The sequence below is a fragment of the Cnephaeus nilssonii genome, assembly GCF_951640355.1.
Source record: "Cnephaeus nilssonii genome assembly, chromosome: 15".
In the NCBI taxonomy this organism is placed as follows: domain Eukaryota; kingdom Metazoa; phylum Chordata; class Mammalia; order Chiroptera; family Vespertilionidae; genus Cnephaeus; species Cnephaeus nilssonii.
Genome location: NC_137086.1, coordinates 22,398,664 through 22,417,192, shown reverse-complemented (window position 1 = coordinate 22,417,192; position 18,529 = coordinate 22,398,664). Strand labels below are relative to the sequence as shown.

General features: G+C 41.7%; 1 protein-coding gene across 2 annotated transcripts in view; it reads left to right on the top strand.

The window, feature by feature from the left end:
* The window catches only part of THADA (THADA armadillo repeat containing), a 295,937-nt gene that overhangs the window by 153,655 nt on the left and 123,753 nt on the right, over nt 1–18,529 (top strand). For both annotated transcript variants that reach the window (XM_079792262.1, XM_079792261.1), the window contains exon 29: nt 5,670–5,838. In XM_079792262.1, coding sequence (XP_079648388.1) covers nt 5,670–5,838 — 169 coding nt within the window. The remainder of the gene's footprint in view (nt 1–5,669; nt 5,839–18,529) is intronic.

Here is an 18,529-nt window from a genome sequence, read left to right as displayed (position 1 = left end):
TCTGAGATCATTACTCTTCCCCATTTTATAGATTAAAAACTTGGGTGTTTCACTGACCTGTCCAAGGTCATACACTAGTAAGTGACAGGACTTAGATTTAAAGTGAGGTCTGCTGAATTCCAGAACATGTTCTTAACTCCTGTCCTATGTTCTATTTTACTCAGAAGTATAAAGACCTTGTTTCTGCTCTCAAGATTTGATCCAGCCAGCATGATGCCCGAGGAGTACTGTGGGGAAGGCAAATGAGACGTGTCCCCTGCTCTGACAGATCTAAATATGCAATTGCAGGGACAGGGATGGGAAAGAAAGTGATTGATTCTCACCAGAGGGGGTACAGTAAGGTTTTCCCAAAGAAGTGATACCTGAGCAGAGTTCAAAGGATGAAGAGGAGTTCCAAAATGTACAAGGGTGAAAGGACATTCATTCCAGCAAGAGCGAACTACAATATGCACGGCACTAAGGATGAAATAATAGTTAATGTGACAAAACATATATAGAAAGATTTTTTATCTTAATAGTATAACCTGAGGCCCCAGCCACTCCTGCTAACCCAGCCTTCAGAGATACCCTGCAAGGTAAAGTTGTCTCAACTTTGAAGATTGTCATTCCCCATGAGCGGACAGGCATGCTGTATGAGAAGCAGATCGTAATGGCAGGGCATTCGTGAATAAATTCAGTCAGGGGCTTGGGTGTAGGTCAGACAGGGTCTTCCAACTCAGGCCAGCTCCCAAGATGCTAACCCCTTGGTCATGTAGGGGCATCTAGAGAACGCAGATGATCATTTTCATTAGCAGCAGAAGCTGGAGACTTCTGTTTTGTGGAAGGTACAGCTTGACCTCTGCAAAGTGGGGATCAGGACTGGAGCTGGGTCTGGGAATGTAGAGGAAGTGGGGGAACATGGCTTATGTCAGTGAGGGAGAGTGGAGGGAGTTATTGGCTGGATCCTGAAGCCATTCTGAGACTTTTCTGAAGACAGTCACTCGGGAGTGACTTGCTCAAGGCCCCCAGCTCTTACAGAGTCCACTCAGTTCAAAAATACCTCCCCACATTGCTTGGAAGTGATCTCTCAGCCATTCTGCCTTGTTGTGAGGATTAAATGATGTATTACATGCAAAGCTTTTAATACTAAGTCTGGCCCCTGTCGGTGCTCAGTAAATATTGTTTATTATCAGCACCATCTTATTGTTCTGCTTCACAATCTACCAATAAGAGATGGGTTCATTCCAGAAGTCGTTCACACCTCAGGGTGATTAGGTTGAACAGGTTACTCGGGAAACAGTTTGTTTTTCTAAGGCTCTGAGGATTTTGAGACAACTGCATTGTGAATTCTTAGACTTTGCAGGTGGACAGACCCTCATTAGAAAGCAGGACCTGCCACTTGCTAGTTTTATGTTGGGAACCTCACTTCCTTCATCTTAAAATAGGATGATGATAATGACCTTGTAGTGAAGATTTAGCAAAGTGAAATAGTCTAAAGTAGGTAAGCAGTCCTGGCACACACTTAGTAAACCTCGCTTCCCTTCCTTCTGATTAAATGCACTGAGGAGCAGTTTGGGTTCATGTAGGAAAAGGCACAGGCCTGGGAAGAACACCCCTTTCTCGCCAAACCCAAGTATTCTTTCTGCCTGACCCCACTTAGTCACAGCTGCCTGGGGTCTCCCAGCGCACCCACCCTCCTCTCTCGGTCCCTCCTCAGTTCTTCTACAGCATCTTGTGTTTACTTCGCATGGCCCTGCACAGCATTGGCTGATCGACTGCATCTTCTCCCCTACCTCTAGGTTCCCTGTGGCTGGGCAGTGATTTCTCTCTCTGGTTCTCTTGTGTTTAACCCATCTTCAGTGCATGCTTGTGCTAGGCCCTCAGTAGATGTCTCCATGCCTAGCCTACAGGTATGGGTGAGCAGAGCCAGTTTTGTGGATGTCCGCCCACTTACTTGTGAAACCTTTCAGGAAAACTGGAACAGATTCTCAGGGCAAATATAAGAGGGAAATACCTAGAGGGGGAAAAAAAAAAAACTTTAGCCATCACTCTGTGAAACTGAATGGAGTGGGGGGATGATCTCAGAAGAGTGGTCTTTCCCTGCTCAGAATACTGCATTCTAAGCTCTTGGGAATCTTCAGGTTCCTGAAGTCCAAAGGTGTCCCTTGGATCCTGTGGAGGACCTGGTTTTCAGGCCTAGAGCACTGCTAGAGCTACTGAGGAAAATGTTTTCAAACAATGGTAAAAGTAGAAAAGGCCTTTAAGATTCCACGTCCACTTTATTTTTTTAAAATATATTTTTATTGATTTCAGAGAGGAAGGGAGAGGGAGAGAGAGAGAGATACATCCATGATGAGAGAAAAATTGATCAGCTGCATTCTGCATGCCCCACACTGGGGATTGAGCCCGAAACCTGGGCATGTGCCCTGACCAGGAATCGAACCGTGACCTCCAGGTTCATAGGTCGATGCTCAACAGCTGAGCCATGCCTGCCAGGCATTTTTTTCTTTATTTTCCAGAATAAATTGAGACTGGGAGAAATAGAGGCTCTTCCACTTCTTTTCAGAAGGGCTTGAGATTCCTCCTCCTCACTTTCAATGGAGCCAAAAAGAAAATCTTGCCTTTGTGTCATGAATTTGCTGTCTTCTCTTACACCCATCAGGGTGTTCACTTCATCAGGTATACAGATGTCTATTCACTATGTTGTCTATCTGAAACTAATATACTATTGTATGTAAACTATAATTGACTAATAATTTTTTTTGAAATGGTGCAGCATTCACACCACAGTCTCAGTTCTCCTGTTGGGGCCACTTTCGAGGCCTGCAGTTCCTAGGCTCTGCTGATCCTGTACTGGACAAAGGCACAGCACACTACAAAAACTTTCTATTTCCAAAACACCTTTCTTCTTGGGATGTTCTCGTAGCTATCACATCCGAGCACTGGTTACAGATTATTGCCACCACTCTCAGCTCATCTGAGACCCAGAGAAATTGCTATGACTTGTCCGAGTCACAAAACTCAGTGCTCACAGCAGGCTAAATCCATTTTAGCTCTCATTTTCCGTCCTTGGAGCCACTGGCTTCTATGTTCTTAAAGAGCATCTCTACCTAGTTTGGGCACATTTCCTGAATCAAACTGGAAGACTCTGCCCAGGAGAAAAATAGAGTTTAGCTTCAGATATATTTCACTTAGGGTTAAAAAGACAGTGTTTATCCCCTTACACTCTGGGCCACATATATCTGGAGAAACGCTAAATCCCATCAGAACCCCCTCCCTGCTTCTAATAGCTGACAAAACAGTAACCTGGAAATGGTTTTTTGCTGTGTGTGTGTGTGTGTGTGTGTGTGTGTGTGTGTGTGTTATAATCTACCCTTCCATTTAAACAATTTGCAATAGAGAGAAGTTTGAAGTTACATTTAATCATTGCTTTATAATGAATGTTACTTAATTAAATACTACTTTTAAAATAGGCTTCTTCTCTTTTTCTGTAATTGAATTACTTTTTTTGTGGGGAGGTTTTGTTTTGCTCTTTAACCTGATTGTGTGCATTTGGAAAGTACCCTAGTACAGGGTATCCGAAAGCAGAAAATGTTGGCTCTCTTCCCACTTTCCATTCTTTCTTCTGTATGGATGCCAGATTCCTTTGGGAAATCATCATTTGTAAAAGGTCAGGAGTAAAAGGAGGGGCATTCTTTAGTGTACAGTTACTACTAATTAGAAACTAAACATCTGTAACCATGTCAGAGTTATTTGTATTTGAAAAGAAACATTTATACACAAGAGCCCTTTCGGTAACATAAAACACACTATAGCACAAAATGTGTGTATTGGAGGAGTGGGGGACAGACAGAAGGGAAAGCTTAGGACAAATGACTGTGCTGAGTGAGGTCATTTGCTAATTAAATCTCAAAGCATTTTCAGAGTATTTTCTTTTCTCTGTCAAATGAAGTTTTCTTACTCACCCTCCTACCCTCCCTTGGGCCAAAGCAAACATTTTACTGCATTTGCCAATTACAGATTAAACATTTAATCATTTTAGAGTTGGCAGAACCTAGTCAAAGACCATTGGGAAATCTCTAGCTACCTACTGTAACTGTAGCCTTCACTGTCTTCCCGTAATATAATGTAAGGGGAGCTCTTCACCTGAAAGTGTGGGCTGATTGACCTATCTCACGGACCTACACTTTTGGTGGGGAGGGTGACGGCGTTTTGACTTACCTGACATCTCTTTCTCTCCTTTCCCTACCTCCTCCTCCTCCTACCCTACTCTCCATGATGAAATTCTGCTTAGATCAGTCGATTTATATAGAAATTGTAACTGTACTTTTATTGTCTTATTAAGATAAATGTCGGTGATAGGTGTTAGAAGCATTTCAGTCATAGGCCTTTGTTCTTCTACATGCTCAGCATAACCGGCCACATGGGCCTAATGGCTCTGATTTTACCAGTAATTCCTTCTTGGAATACTGATTAACTTTGAGAAACAAACAAACAAACAAACTAAACAAGAGCCCGTCTCTTTGTCCTGCTCTCCTCTGCCATTCTTGTCTTGGCATCCAAGACATTTCTTGATTCTAAGTTGAGTTACTTTTTTAATTGGATGAATGATCATGAAGTCTTGAACATTCTAATCAAGAACTTCTCTAGGCTAGGACTTATATTGGGCTTTCCTCTCAAATACAATTGTGTCTGGGAGGCTCTCAAGTGCATAGTTTCAGCAAAATGGTTGTGTACTCTCAGGTTCTGAGTGTTTACAAAGTCAAGAGGCCCTTAGTTGATGGCCTGCCTTTCCAATGACTTTTGTAGAATCTCAAAATACCACTTGTCCATGACTTTTACTTATTTAGGAGCTGGTGGTTTCTATTCAAGCTCTTTCAGTGTGAGTTAGCCCAGAGGCAAGGATTTGGTGACTTGAGGATCCACTTTTGTTCTCTTGGCAAGTTCAGATCATATAGTCTGCCATTTGGCACTCCCTAGTCTGAGGTGACCCACCTCTCAGCCTTAAGTTCCACTGTTATTTAAGAGTCTCTGCTTCAACCAGACACATCTACCTATACTTAGAGCATCTACCCTTGCTTTCCACTGTACCTGATAGAACAATTGCCTGGTTTCTTTTGGTGTGCTTAAATTATGCTAGGTTTTCTAAGTTACATTTTTCTCAGAACCACAACCCACAATCTTATCCTCTTGTAGCCATAATGTCAAGATTACTTGCTTATCATTTTTCCAGTACTGCCTTGTGCTTTTGATCATCTTTCAACTCTCAAACGTACTTCTCATCTTGCCAACTACAGTATAGGCTCCTCAAAGACAACAGTGTCATCCTCATGGCACTTATCATGGTGCTTTTGTTTGCTTGCTGAGGAGTAAGCCATTTTTGCCTATTGTCTTATTCCCAAAGCCTATCTCCATTTATCCCTGTGATAGAATCATAGATGTTAATGATATTTATAAGAAAAGGAAAGTTGCCTATAGAACTAACACACACACACACACACACACACACACACACATACAATCATTTGGAATAACGGAAGTATAAAAAAGCACACATCTTTTGGAGTAAAGAGCAATTCCATTACCCCCTCACTTTCACTATCCCAGCCAGAGCTAGGTAGATCAGCACATACAAAGGCACGGATGTGAAAGTGAGTATTGAATGGTCTTGTGTTTTTATTTCTTTCCAGATGTGGTAACTCACCTGTCTACCGCTCTCGTGAAATGGCAGCTCGTGCCTTGGTTCCATTTGTTATGAGAGACGAAATCCCTGCTACCATCCGAACTCTGTTGGCCAAACTCCCCAATTGCACTGACCAGTGTTTCCGGCAAAACCATATTCATGGGACGCTTCTCCAGGTAAGTAAAGTTGCTTTGTGTGACTTCTGTCAAACACCACAGGATGAACTTTAGTTTCTCATATAGTGTTAGCAGGTGAAGATTTATTGCACAAGCTTTTAACTTTATTCATAGAACTTTTTCTATTGCTGAAAGAACAAGGATTTCCTAGGTGTATTTTTTTTTTTTCATTACAATCATGAATACAGTGTCACACTGTAATTCTGCCAGGTCATCTGTTGCATTAAATCCTGTTTTCTACAGTATGCTTTCCCATTTGGACTTACCTTTCTGAACCAGATAAAATTGTGTCTTTTCCATCAAGTATGCCTGTGGAACATTCTAAGCTGCTCCTTGTTCAGGGTGAAGTTGTGAGCATTCCTTGAAAGAGAGATTAGCCCAAGAAGTACAAGGAGAGTTGTACATGGAAATATCAGACCCTGCTTTTCTATTTTCTCCATGCTACAAAGGAGACTTCTATTTTTAATAAATAGACTTCTTATTGAAACTTCTTCTTAAACCCTAACTATAAACTCGGGGACAGGTGGTATTGGTGAGGAGATCTGATGTTCATGTGTCTGTTGTGGTCACTCACCTTGGCTGGGAGTGGGATTTAAATATTGGGTCATGTTTCTGATTTGTGAGCAAAGTTGAGAAATGGCCTTGATATTCCAAAGTATCTTATAAGCTAGAGGTCTACGCTGCTGACATGTGAGGTCAGTGGCATGGGATTCTGGAGCCAGGCTGTCCGAGTATAAATCTCAAATCTAGATGTGCACTACCCGCACATCTGTGTCTTTGTTTTTGAGATGAGGATAATAGTAGTGTATACCTCATAGGGATTTGGTGAAGACTAAATGAATTAATGTCTATATAAAGTTATTAGAATTCTTAGCATAGTACCTGGTATATGAAAATATATAGATATATAGATAGTTATTATTGTTATTATCATAGTTTTAATGAGCCTGTGCTATAATGAAAACTAATATTTTTAGTAACTGATTCCCTCTAGGTGAGAATGCAAGAAAAACCTATCTTCTCTCCTTCCTTCCTTAGTTGTTTGATATATTGCAACTGAATGCCTCTTACAGACTACTATGTCACAGTCAAAACAGTTCCTGCATTAAAGGAGTCAAGGCCAAGAGAAGACCAAGAAATGGGCAACCATATGTTCTGTGCTAAATACCAGGGGAGCACATAGCTGGGCCACTTAACTGGTCTTGGGGAAGTCAGGGAAGGCTTCCCCGAGAAAGTGGCATCTAAGTAGAGAGCAGAAGTTAGTCAAGTGAAGGGGGGAAAAGAGTCTCCCATGCAGACAGAACAACTTGTAGAAAGGCTCAGGGTGGGTGAGAAGTCAGCCCATCTGAGAACCGCAAGTTTGGGTGAGACTGAAGTTCTAGGTTGGCAGATCTCAAACTGCTCTCAGGACTTCTTTAAACTCTTAAAAGTTATTGAGGATACCAAATATCAATATCTAATGAGAAACTAAAACAGAAAATCTTAAAACACAAGATCTTACAAGTACACATTCCATTAGTCATTAGAGTGATGTCATCGTCACATACCTGTAGCCTCTGGCAAACTCCACTATACACTTGTGAAACAATGAGAATAAAAGAGGAAAGCAGTGTCTTAGTATCATTTTGGAAAATGTTTAATCTTGCAGACCTCCTGAAAAGAATGTATGACCCCTGAGGCTCCCAGATCAGATCCTCTGGGCTATGTTACGTACATTGTAGACTTTGGTGCTTTCTTCCGTATAAACTCTTAAGCACTCATCTTTCTTGGTTTTCACTATATCCCTGTGATAAAGAGAGGAGCAGAAGTTATTATCTTGGCTTTAAAGATGGGACTGTGAGGCCCATAAAGTTAGATCTCTTGATGCTATCAGATTGCTGCTTCTTTGAAGGGAAGGGGCTGGCAATAATGAGTAATGCAGAACAGGCTCCTCAGAGATCCCGCGATTGTGCGCTGAGTTACAAGGAAGGCTCAGATTGTTAGGGGGAATTAGCCATCAGATTTTCTTTATTGAAGATCCACTATTGGCTGAACTTTGTCAGAAGTGGTGGGGTTGGAATTGCTTCTTTGGCTCTTTCACCAGTTACTCAAATGGGCCTCCTGGCCGAATTTCCCACACACACCACCAGTCTGCCCAGCAACAATACATGGTCATTTTCTCTGTCTCTGGGCTGCGTTTGACATCCTCAAATTTACTTTTTCTGCCACATAAAATATGAAACAGTATGGGAAGGTAAAAGCCCTCTGATTCTGGGTGGTTGTGGCTGTTGCTCTTGTTCCTGAGCGCTGGAGACATTCAGGGTTTGTTGGAAAAAACAACAACAGTATGGGTGTTGGGTATTGTGCTCATGTTTGTCAAATAGATTCCTGTCTTTACCAAGATTGGTTTATACTCTGGTTGAAGAAAGGAAGTCAGAAGCATGTGAAAATCTTTTTGTCATGTCCATTCGGGTGTCTCATCTGTGTTGTAATAGTTCTATTTCATTCACCCTGTTGTTCTTTATGGGGAAAGCTTATGGGGTTAAGATTGGGGGTTGGGGGGCTCTTTTCCTCTTTCCTTTCTACAGCTTATGGATTCCTTCTCCACATAAAGCCACCTTTGGAATCAGTAAAAGGCCTGCACCTGGAAAAGTGATGTTAGGGATTGAAAGGAATGATAATCTCCATGGGACTTTCAGAGCCAGCTAAGTAAATATAAAATTGTTGTTTTTGCAAAAGCAGGAAATCATTTAGTAATCAGAAAACAAATTCTTTCACAGAACATTTTCTTGAATTATACATTTTTACTTCTTTGATAAATGTTTACATAAATATATCAAACCTCAGAAGTATTTTTATAGTATACCTTAAAAACGAGAAATATGCCGATCTCTCAATGTTCTGGGGATACGGAAGACAGATTCAAATTATAGGACATGCAAAAAAATAAAAACACATGAGATTCATTTCTTAATCATTTAAAAAACCAGAGGTTCCTAATTGCAATGTTGAAATGGACTGGAAGTAAGGCACATCAGAGAAGGTGAGATTATGCAGCAGGTTTGCAAGAGCCAGTGGTAAATGACATTAAATCTCAATAAAGGCTAGATAAGAGCTATGGACATTACCTCATTTGGGAACAGCACTGGCAGGGCTACCCTGTCTTTTAAATAGAATTAACTGTCTGTTTTTGTTGCCAAAATTCTGCATGTTGGGGCCTTAAGATTATTACTAGGTGACTTATCAGTCCCGAGAAATCACACTGGAGTCCAAAAATGTTCTTTTATGTTGAGGAAGAGTTTGGCCAGCAACCACAAGGAAAGATTCATTCTGATTCTTGGGTATTTAACTCGCCTTTTGGTGTTTCATAAGGAAATATATGCCATTTGAAGTAAAAGTTTGAATTTTGAGTTTTGTTTTTTTTTTCATTTCCTGTCTATTTTGGTTCTTTTTCTGATGGTATAAAAATAAAAAGGTGGTCCCTGCTCTTTCTCTACGTTCTTGTATATGGGTTAGGTACAGTGGGCAGTTGAGGCTATTTAGCTAGTGTGAAAAGCAGAAAAGCCACTTTTGTATTTTATCTGAACATTCTAGGCAAAGGTGTTCTTTTTTTCTTTAGTTAATGCAACTAATCACCACAGTTCTTCACATCCCTTTGCTGGTATTAAGCGTTCTCAGTTTCTACCAGCAGAATCTGTTGAACACTTTTCTAAAATTTTTTTATTCTCCCCAAATTTGGAGCCTGATTGCTGCACTTTTAGAATTCTGAGTGGAAAAGGTCCCACTTTCCTGGCCGTGGAGCTGAGCAGCAGAGCTGCATACTTGGGTTGACATGAAATATTAGCCAGGGATGCACTTCAGACAGCCCAGGCCCACGCATTTGGAAAGTCTGCCATAAGAGAAGTAAAAGGAACCTTTTGAGCACCTCCTGCGTTCCACGTGAATTGCATATGTGATTTCGTTAAAGCTCTCAGCAACCAGCAAGGTAGGTGCTCTTCCTGCCAGACACACACACACACACACACACACACACACACACACACACGCCTCCCCCAGCCTCCCAGCCCGGGCTCTGACGAGAAAACTGAGATCAGCCTGAGAGACTGACTTGTGTCGAGTCGCAGAGGTAGCCCGGGGAAGAGATAAAATGTTAGACTCCGGAGCTCTTTTTCTCTTTAAAACGTGCAGCATCCCTGATAGTCAATGTGAATCCAACTTTTGATGCTTAGGGAAACCAAACCAAGAATCCGTCTTCACCCTGTTTTCAATTCCTTGTCACTCCATCGGTCTCCTTAAATCTAATTTGATATGATGCTACAATATTGGAAACAAAGTCCATTGGTATTATACGGAGGGACAGAGGAAGTCAGTGAAACCCCCAGCAGCTACAACTGGTAAAAGACTTTTAAAAGCACTTATTGTGCTCTAGCTGGGTAGCTCAGTTGTTTAGAGCATTATCCTGACACCCCAAGGTTTTGGGTTTGATCCCCAGTCAGAGCACATACAAGAAGCAACCAATGAATGCATAAATAAGTGGAACAACAAATCAGTGTTTTTGCCTGATTGGTGTGGCTCAGTAGTTGAGCATAGACCTATGAACCAGGAGGTCACGTTTGATTCCCAGTCAGGGCACAAGCCTGGTTTGCCAGCTCCATCCCCAGTTGGGGGCATGCAGGAGGAAAACTATCAATGATTTTTCTCTCATCATTGATGTTTCTATCTCTCTCTCCTTCTCCCTTCCTCTCTGAAATCAATAAAAATATCTTTTAAATCAATGTTTCTCTTTCTTCCTTCTCTCTCTAAAAATCAATAATTTTTTAAAATTTATTAAAAAGCACTTACTGTACCTTCCTTCCCTCTGCTCTTCTCTCTCTTTTTTTTTTAAATTTCTTTATTGATTAAGGTATCACATATTTGTCCTCATCCCCCCATTCCCATCCCACACCCCTCCCCACACATGCCCCCACACCCCTCCCCACACATGCCCCCACCCCCCTGTTGTCCTTAACCGCTGGTTATGCTCATATGCTTGCACACAAGTCCTTTGGTTGATCTCTCCCCTTTACCCCCACCCTTCCCTACCCTCCCCCTGAGGCCCGACAGTCTGATCCATGCCTCCTTGTTTCTGGGTCTGTTCTTGTTCATCAGTCTATGTTATTCATTATTTCCCCTAGATGAGTGAGATCATGTGCTATTAGAAATACACTTATAAGAACCGAAAATGAGACAGCAATAATGGTTATGATGACAGGCAAATGAATCAGTGTGTAGTGAGTTTCTTTCTGGGCCAACAGTTCTTTTGAGACCCAATTTCAATGTCCAACAGTTCCTTATGTGTACATGTCAGCACTGACATTTCAGTTCTGGATGGTGGACAAATGGTGGTAATGCAGGTCCGACTCTGTCTGGTTTGGTCCTGGGCAACCTGCAGTGATGCACAGCTGCTAACTGCTAGTATGGGAAGGCCACATCAGCGTCTTCCGTCTCTGGACTGCTTCTCTTCTGTCTTCATGGCTGGAGTAGTCCTGTCGATTCCTCTCTGTTGCTGGAATCCACATGGTCTCGGAGTTGTTTTCTGAAAATATACAAACATATTCTCGACCAAAAGTTAATAAAGGAATATTTTCTATAAATTTTACTGGGGATCCTTTTTCATTTTTTGCCCAAATGATTTTCCTCTGGCTTGTTTTGTCACCTTGTGTGTTTTTCATGGGTGTCTTGCTTTTAGCCTTACAATCTGCTCTTCTCTTTCTCATTACTTCTCTTAAGTCTCCCATTTAATACTCCTAACCTAGAAATATGGAGTCCTGCCTTGTGAGCTAGGTTATAGCCAAGTTCACAGTTGCTATACCTTCTGTCATCTTTAAGGGTTATGACAAAACCTCTGAAACATGGGCACCTGCAGGAATTGTAGATTCTAGGTCTGGGAGCTGATGCAACCATGAAAAAGTAGTCAAGACTGAATTCAATTCAGTGGACACTATAATATGTTTGCCCTGTTCTAAGCATGGCTCTCACCTGCCAGTGTGGGGAGTTGTGGGTTAGAAACCAAATGAGCCAACTAAACACTTCAGGGACCAGGGAGCATATGAGTAACAAATGAAGATAAGGCAAAATCTAAAGCCACCACACAGGACATCTGGCATAAAAGAAGACTGAAACGAAAGTGATTTCCGCATTAGCCTGTAACACCAGTTACACTCCGTAGTAGGGCTAGAGTTAGGGTCTCTTTGGGGGTGGGAGCAGGGGTAATGGTCTGGGAGGGACAGCATGAGGACACAAACAGAGGCAGATGTTGGCATTGCCTTTGTGGAAAAGAAAGGAGAAAACCAGGAAAGGAAGGTAGGCCGATTCAGCCAGCTAGTCATCTAAAGGAGTCACTGGTCAAGAAATGGAGGGATAAGACCAGCCATCTTTCACTCTCTGCTACGGAGAGAAGCAGCAGCGAAAGCAAATAGAAAATCAGTGCTAGAGGTAGCCTGAAGTAGAAATTCTATTGCAGTTTTCTAAAAAAGGAAAGGAATGTTTTTAGAAAAAAAAATTTTAAACCAATATTGTTGCAACAGAACTTACGATTGTAAGTATAATTTAAAAGAATAATCAATTCCATCTTTTAAAAATATGACCATTTAAGACAGCACCTTGTGCTTAAAGAATTTCAATATCTTTTTCATATTTCTTAAAGATACCAAATTGTGAAACATAAAGTAGAATGCTCAAGCTGTCTAGAATTGGAACATAACTTGACAGATTCCATTTGGTGACTTAGGTTGGCCTATCTCCATTGTTGTTTATTTTATACACAGAAAATATAATTTCAGGATGGAAAATCAAAAACAAAAGCCTGGAATTATGCTGATGCTGGAAGTTATAAATAGTCAGTGTGCTCTTTCTCTGAGGTGAGTCATAAAGAGAATGCTCACTCTTGTGACTAGTGGCTGGATTCACTTTTTCATTTTGAGCACTTGTGTTCGTGTGAAAGGAGAAAAATCTTATTGCTAGGAAGACCCCAGCCCAAAAAGGGCTAAAGTAGAGCTTCTTCAATGCTGCGGCTGTGCATGCACCAAGTATTTATTGATTCCTTTGGCTCCCAGGGCTTAGGGGGCTGGGGGCTCCAGGCATTTACCTGCAGCTGGGAGTAGCAGCATCTGTTTACCCCAGAGTGCCAGAGAAAGATTATTTTATACATGTGCTTTGACATGAAAAGAATCGGGAAGCACTGGGCTTTTAAAAAGAAAAGAAAGAAAGACTAAACCCTGTTAAACCTTACTTTTTGGCAATTCTTTTTTTCTGGATATAAGCCTAGAAAAGTCATTTTTAATTAAAAAGCTACATTTGAAGATGAATTAATCCCTTTCTTATAAATATCGAAAGGCTTTTATTGGTTTGTGTTTCTTAGGGAGCGCTTGCCAGGTCTGGAGGACAGCTCTTAGCTGCAAGGGCCAGAGCATGGCTGCAGTGCACCATCGCTGTCACTGGCCAGGGTCCTCCCGCTGTGCTGTGATTCTCTGAACTCACAGCATCAGTCAGGGTACGTAGAATTTAGAGATTTGTCAGTTCATATGTCCCCGGTTTTTGTATTATTCAGAATTAAAGTAGAGGACATAATGGTGAAAAAAATATGTATATACACACATACACACACACATACATACATACATACATACATATATACGCACACCAGTTATTGAATGTGTGTGTGTTTATTGAGTACCTATGGAGACTCTTCTGGGATTATTACTATTCCCATTATACTGATGAGAAAACTGAGAATGAGAGAGGTGGAAATTTGACTAATGTTATGCAAAGAGAAATGGTCAAAGTGGAGCTGGGATTCAAAGCTTTCAAGTTTGTACAGTCAACCACTATACTATTTCTGTGGGTGAGGGAAAGAAAATTTTGGGGCAAGAATGACTCTCTGGGGCCTTCAAAATGTGGGGTGAAATGGAAGTTGACATGGTCTGTTTATTTGTTCATTTGACAGCTGTTGATTGAACACCAACATGCCAGGTACTGTTTTAGGTGCTTGGAATACATCAGAGAACAAGAGGCAGGCCCTGGCTCTCATCGCCGCTGTCACAGAGCTTACATTCTGGAGGCAAGGAGACAGGCAGTAGTATATGATATTATAATAAAATTTATGCTACTTTATGATAATAAGCACTAGAGGCCCAGTGCATGAAATTCGTGCATGGGGGGGGGGGGGAGCGCAGGGAGTCCCCTCAGCCCAGCCTGTACCCTCTCCACTCCGAGACCCCTCAGGGGATGTCTGAATGCCAGTTTAGACCAGCAGTCGGACATCCCTCTCACAATCCAGAACCGCTGGCTCCTAACTGCTCACCTGCCTGCCAGCCTGATCACCCCTCACCGCCTCTGCCTGCCAGCCTGGTCGCCCCTCACTGCCCCCCTGCTGGCCTGGTCACTCCTAACTGTCCCACTGCTGGTCTGGTCGCCCCCAACTGCCCCCCGCCCCTCTGCTGACCTGGTCGCCCCAACTGGTTGACCCCAACTGCTCCCCTACTGGCCTGGTCACCCCCAAATACCTCCCCTGCTAGCCTGGTTGCCCCACGCAGCCTGCTGTTCAGTCGTTTGGTCGTCCTTCACTAACTCCCTGCCGGCTTGGTCGCCCCACGCAGCCTGCTGTTCAGTCGTTTGGTCGTCCTTCACTAACTCCCTGCCGGCTTGGTCGCCCCACGTAGCCTGCTGTTCAGTCGTTTGGTCGTCCCTCACTAGCCCCCCTGCTGGCCTGGTTGCCCCACACAGCCTGCTGTTCAGTCATTTGGTCGTCCCTCACTAACCCCCCTGACAGCCTTGTTGCCCCACGCAGGCTGTGTTCGGTCTGGTTGTTTCAGTCATGACAGCCCCTGGCTTTTTATATATTAGGATAATAAATGAGTAAATTACATTTATTATAAGGTAATAATTGCTGTGGGCAAAGAGAACAAGTAGAGTAGGATAAGGGGAATCAGAAATTCCTAAGAATGGTAGTATTAAATAAGGTGTCAGAATAGTAATTGTTGAAAAGTAACATTTGAGCAAATCCCACCAAAAGACAAAGGAAAACTTTTTTTTTTTAAATAAAGAATAAACATCTTTTCTCCTGAAATTGAGTTGGTTACATGTCTGTATATTTGATACTGCCTTTAACCAGGGAGAAGTGTCCACAGAGTTGGCAATAGTGGATAAACAAGGCCAGGAAGGATGTCATTGCTTGGGAAACTTGTGTGCTCAATATTGTCCCATGCTAGACGTGGAGGTTACTAGGGACTGTGTGAAGTTCTTTCCCCACAAAAGCATAGTGAGTCAGTCAGTGGTTCCCGTGAGCTCAGGAAAGTGTTCATCACATCACCTCCTCTCCTTTACTTTAACTGTCTGTACCTGTATATTCTTTTACTTAGCAGATAGTTACTGAGTGATTATTCATGCATAATACTATGCAGGTACCATGGAGAATATCGAGAAAAGTTAATATGTAACAATCTCTGTCCTCAAGAGATCTGTGAGCTGCGGTGAAAAACAAGCTTACCACATCATAAACAAGTACACAGAAATACCTGGTTGTGCTGTGTGCTAGGCAAGTGGCTGAGAACACACATCTGAGGGGAGAGTGAGAGGCGGCTTCGTGGGGACATTGAGTCTTGGAATAAACCTTTAAACTAGTGTTCTGCTGTTGAGACAAAGGACTTGGTATGAACCGAGGCACAGAACAGGGCATGCAGAAGTGTTTGCAGGGGACAATGAGTACACCAGTCTATTGGTTCCAGGAGTGTGTCAGGAACAGATGGGATATGTGATTGGTAAAGTGGGCAAGGGTCAACATGTGAGACCACAAATGCCAGACTAAGATATTTGGACTCTGCAGGCCTGTGGGCTTCAAATGCAGGGTGCAAGACAGTAATGCGTAGGGCAGAAAATGTTGGCATGTTATTTCTTTCCTTTCATCCTCTTAACTATTATTTTGTATCTGATGTATAATGTGCATAGCATATGAATAGAGTAGTATATAATTTCTTAAATAAGTATAAAAGCTGGGAGCATGTACTCAAAGAGGTCATTCTATGTAGTGAGTAAGAGCTAAGTTTGCTTCCTTATAGATCCTAATTCTGTTATTTGCTAGCTGTGATATTTTGATCCAGTTGATTTCTGTGCCTCCACTTCTTCCTCTGTAAATGGGAAGGTAAAACTACCTGATAAGTTGGTTGTGAGGATGAAATGAAATAATACACGGGTAGTGCTCAGCAAGGTCTCCGCATATACCAGGTGTACCAGTTAATAATGCGGACTTTTTTCAGTAGATGAAGTTACACATATGTTGATACATATGCGATTTGATATGTATGCTATTTTGTTGCATTGACAGCAAGCTTCAAAACTTCATATGTCAAATTTTCTGAAGGTTTTAACATAGATATTTTTACGCTTAAAAATGTCGAAATTTGTGGCAAAAAAAGAGCATTTGTGGGAAGTTTTAATTCATTACTTTATTTTGAAGAAAAGTACAGCTGAAAGTTATCGTATACTTTGGAAAGCTTATGGTGAACATGCTTCATCTCAAGATACTTGTGAATGCTGGTTTAAATGCTTTAAAAGTGATGATTTCTATGTGAAAGACAAAGAATGTCCAGGTCAACCGAAAAAGTTTGAAGACCAACAATTACAAGCATTATTGGATGAAGATGCATGTCAAACTCAAAAACAACTTGCAGAAAGCTTAAACGTTGCTCAACAAACAATTCCCATTCGTTTACAAGCAATGGGAAAGATTTTAAAGGAAGGAAAATGGGTGCCACATCAACTGAACGAGAGACAAATGGAAAACCGGAAAGTTTTCAGTAAAATGTTGCTTCAACGTCACGAAAGAAAGTCTTTTTTTGCATTGAATTGTGACTGGCGATGAAAAGTGGGTTTATTTTGAGAATCCCAAATGCACAAAATCATGGGTTGATCCAGGTCAACCATCAACATGGACTGCAAGGCCAAATCGCTTTGGAAAGACGGCAATGCTCTGCGTTTGGTGGCATCAGGAAGGTGTGGTGTATTATGAGCTAAAACCAGGTGAAACCGTTAATACTGATCGTTACTGGCAACAAATAATCAATTTGAAATACGCTTTGATCATGAAACAACCAGAATGTGCCAGAAGACATGGCAAGGTAATTTTGCTTCATAATGACGCACTATCACACACTTCAAAACCAATTAAAGACACGTTAAAAGATCTTGCCTGGCAAGTATTAACCCACCCGCCGTATTCACTAGACCTTGCTCCTTCAGATTACTTTCCGTTCTGATCGATGGCACACGCACTTTCTGAGCAGCACTTCAAAACGTACGAAGAAGTGGAAAATTGGATCTCTGAATGGTTTGCCTCAAAACAAGAAAAGTTCTATTGGGACAATATCCACAAATTACCTGAAAGATGGCGGAAATGGACATTACTTTGAATAAAGCACTTTTGATGTTTCTCTTGAAATTATCGTGTTTTCTTTGATTACAAAATCCACATTATTAACCGGTACACCTGGTAGTAAGTGTTCAGTGAATGTTAGTTGCTATTATTACTACTTGGTGCTCTATCTGCCATTGCCATCACCACCAACCCTGATACTGGTTTGTGATCCAAAATGTGAAGTCCACTGATACAGGTGGTGAATGAAAGACTTTGAGCTAAAGGAAGCTGTGTCTTTAAAAAACTAATTAACATTGAAATGATACTGTAAAAATTGTGAGGATTCCTATTGATATGTGAGTGTGTGCATAAAGGAGAAATAAGTCAATTTTCAGCAATTTTGACTTTGTATGTGAACATGCTCCACAAAAGATCCTCTGCTCAGTGTTCTCTACCTTCCTGTAGATTATATTAAAGATTATAAGAGCTGAGATTAGTTCTGATTTTTAAGGGTTGAGATCCTACCTATTGGGTTGTTATTCCTTGCACCTGTTTTGTTTTGAATTACACTCCCTCCCTCAGACCCCATCAGAAACCTGATGAATCAAGAAGGGAACACTGTCACACTGTCCCAGACAAAGGAGTCTTTTAGCATTCGAAGGGGGGATCTGAAGTTCATAAACTGAAAGGGAGATATAGGATCCTTCTAAATAGATTAATCTAGCACTTTTCCAAGTTCATTTTTCATCTTGGAAGACCTGCTTTCCACCCCCTCCTAGCCTTATTGTTTGATACTTTCTATGACTGAAGATAATTCTGAGTGTACTTTCAAAACACAGCAGAACAAAACATCACGCTGTGGACGCACTAGCGGGCTGCTATTGTTTCCCAGAATTCTTACAAACTATCTGATGGTATGTGGTCCTGTTACATGATGCACTTGGTTTGGTGGGTCTCCAGCCCATGCAAACAGCACTATTTGTTGTGTGTTTTTGGACATGCCAAACTAACAGGAAAAACGCAATACTTTTATTGAGGATGCATTTTTGAGGTTGCATAGCATGTGTACCTGTTCCATAGCCCTTGGATTTATTTAGAGCACCCCAGATACTTCAGTGACTGAGGACTCGTTGGCTGTTTAAAAGCACTGTGGTTGAGGATAGCCAGACAATTTGGCAGCCACCCAGAGGCCTGAAGGAAAATCAGCCCATGGGCCTAAAGGAAAGTTTAAATAAGTAATAAAACTTTCTATTTTAAACTGTATTATTGTTTGTGACATTCTTATATTTCTCTGTACTGTACATCTCTAGCCCCTCCACTCTG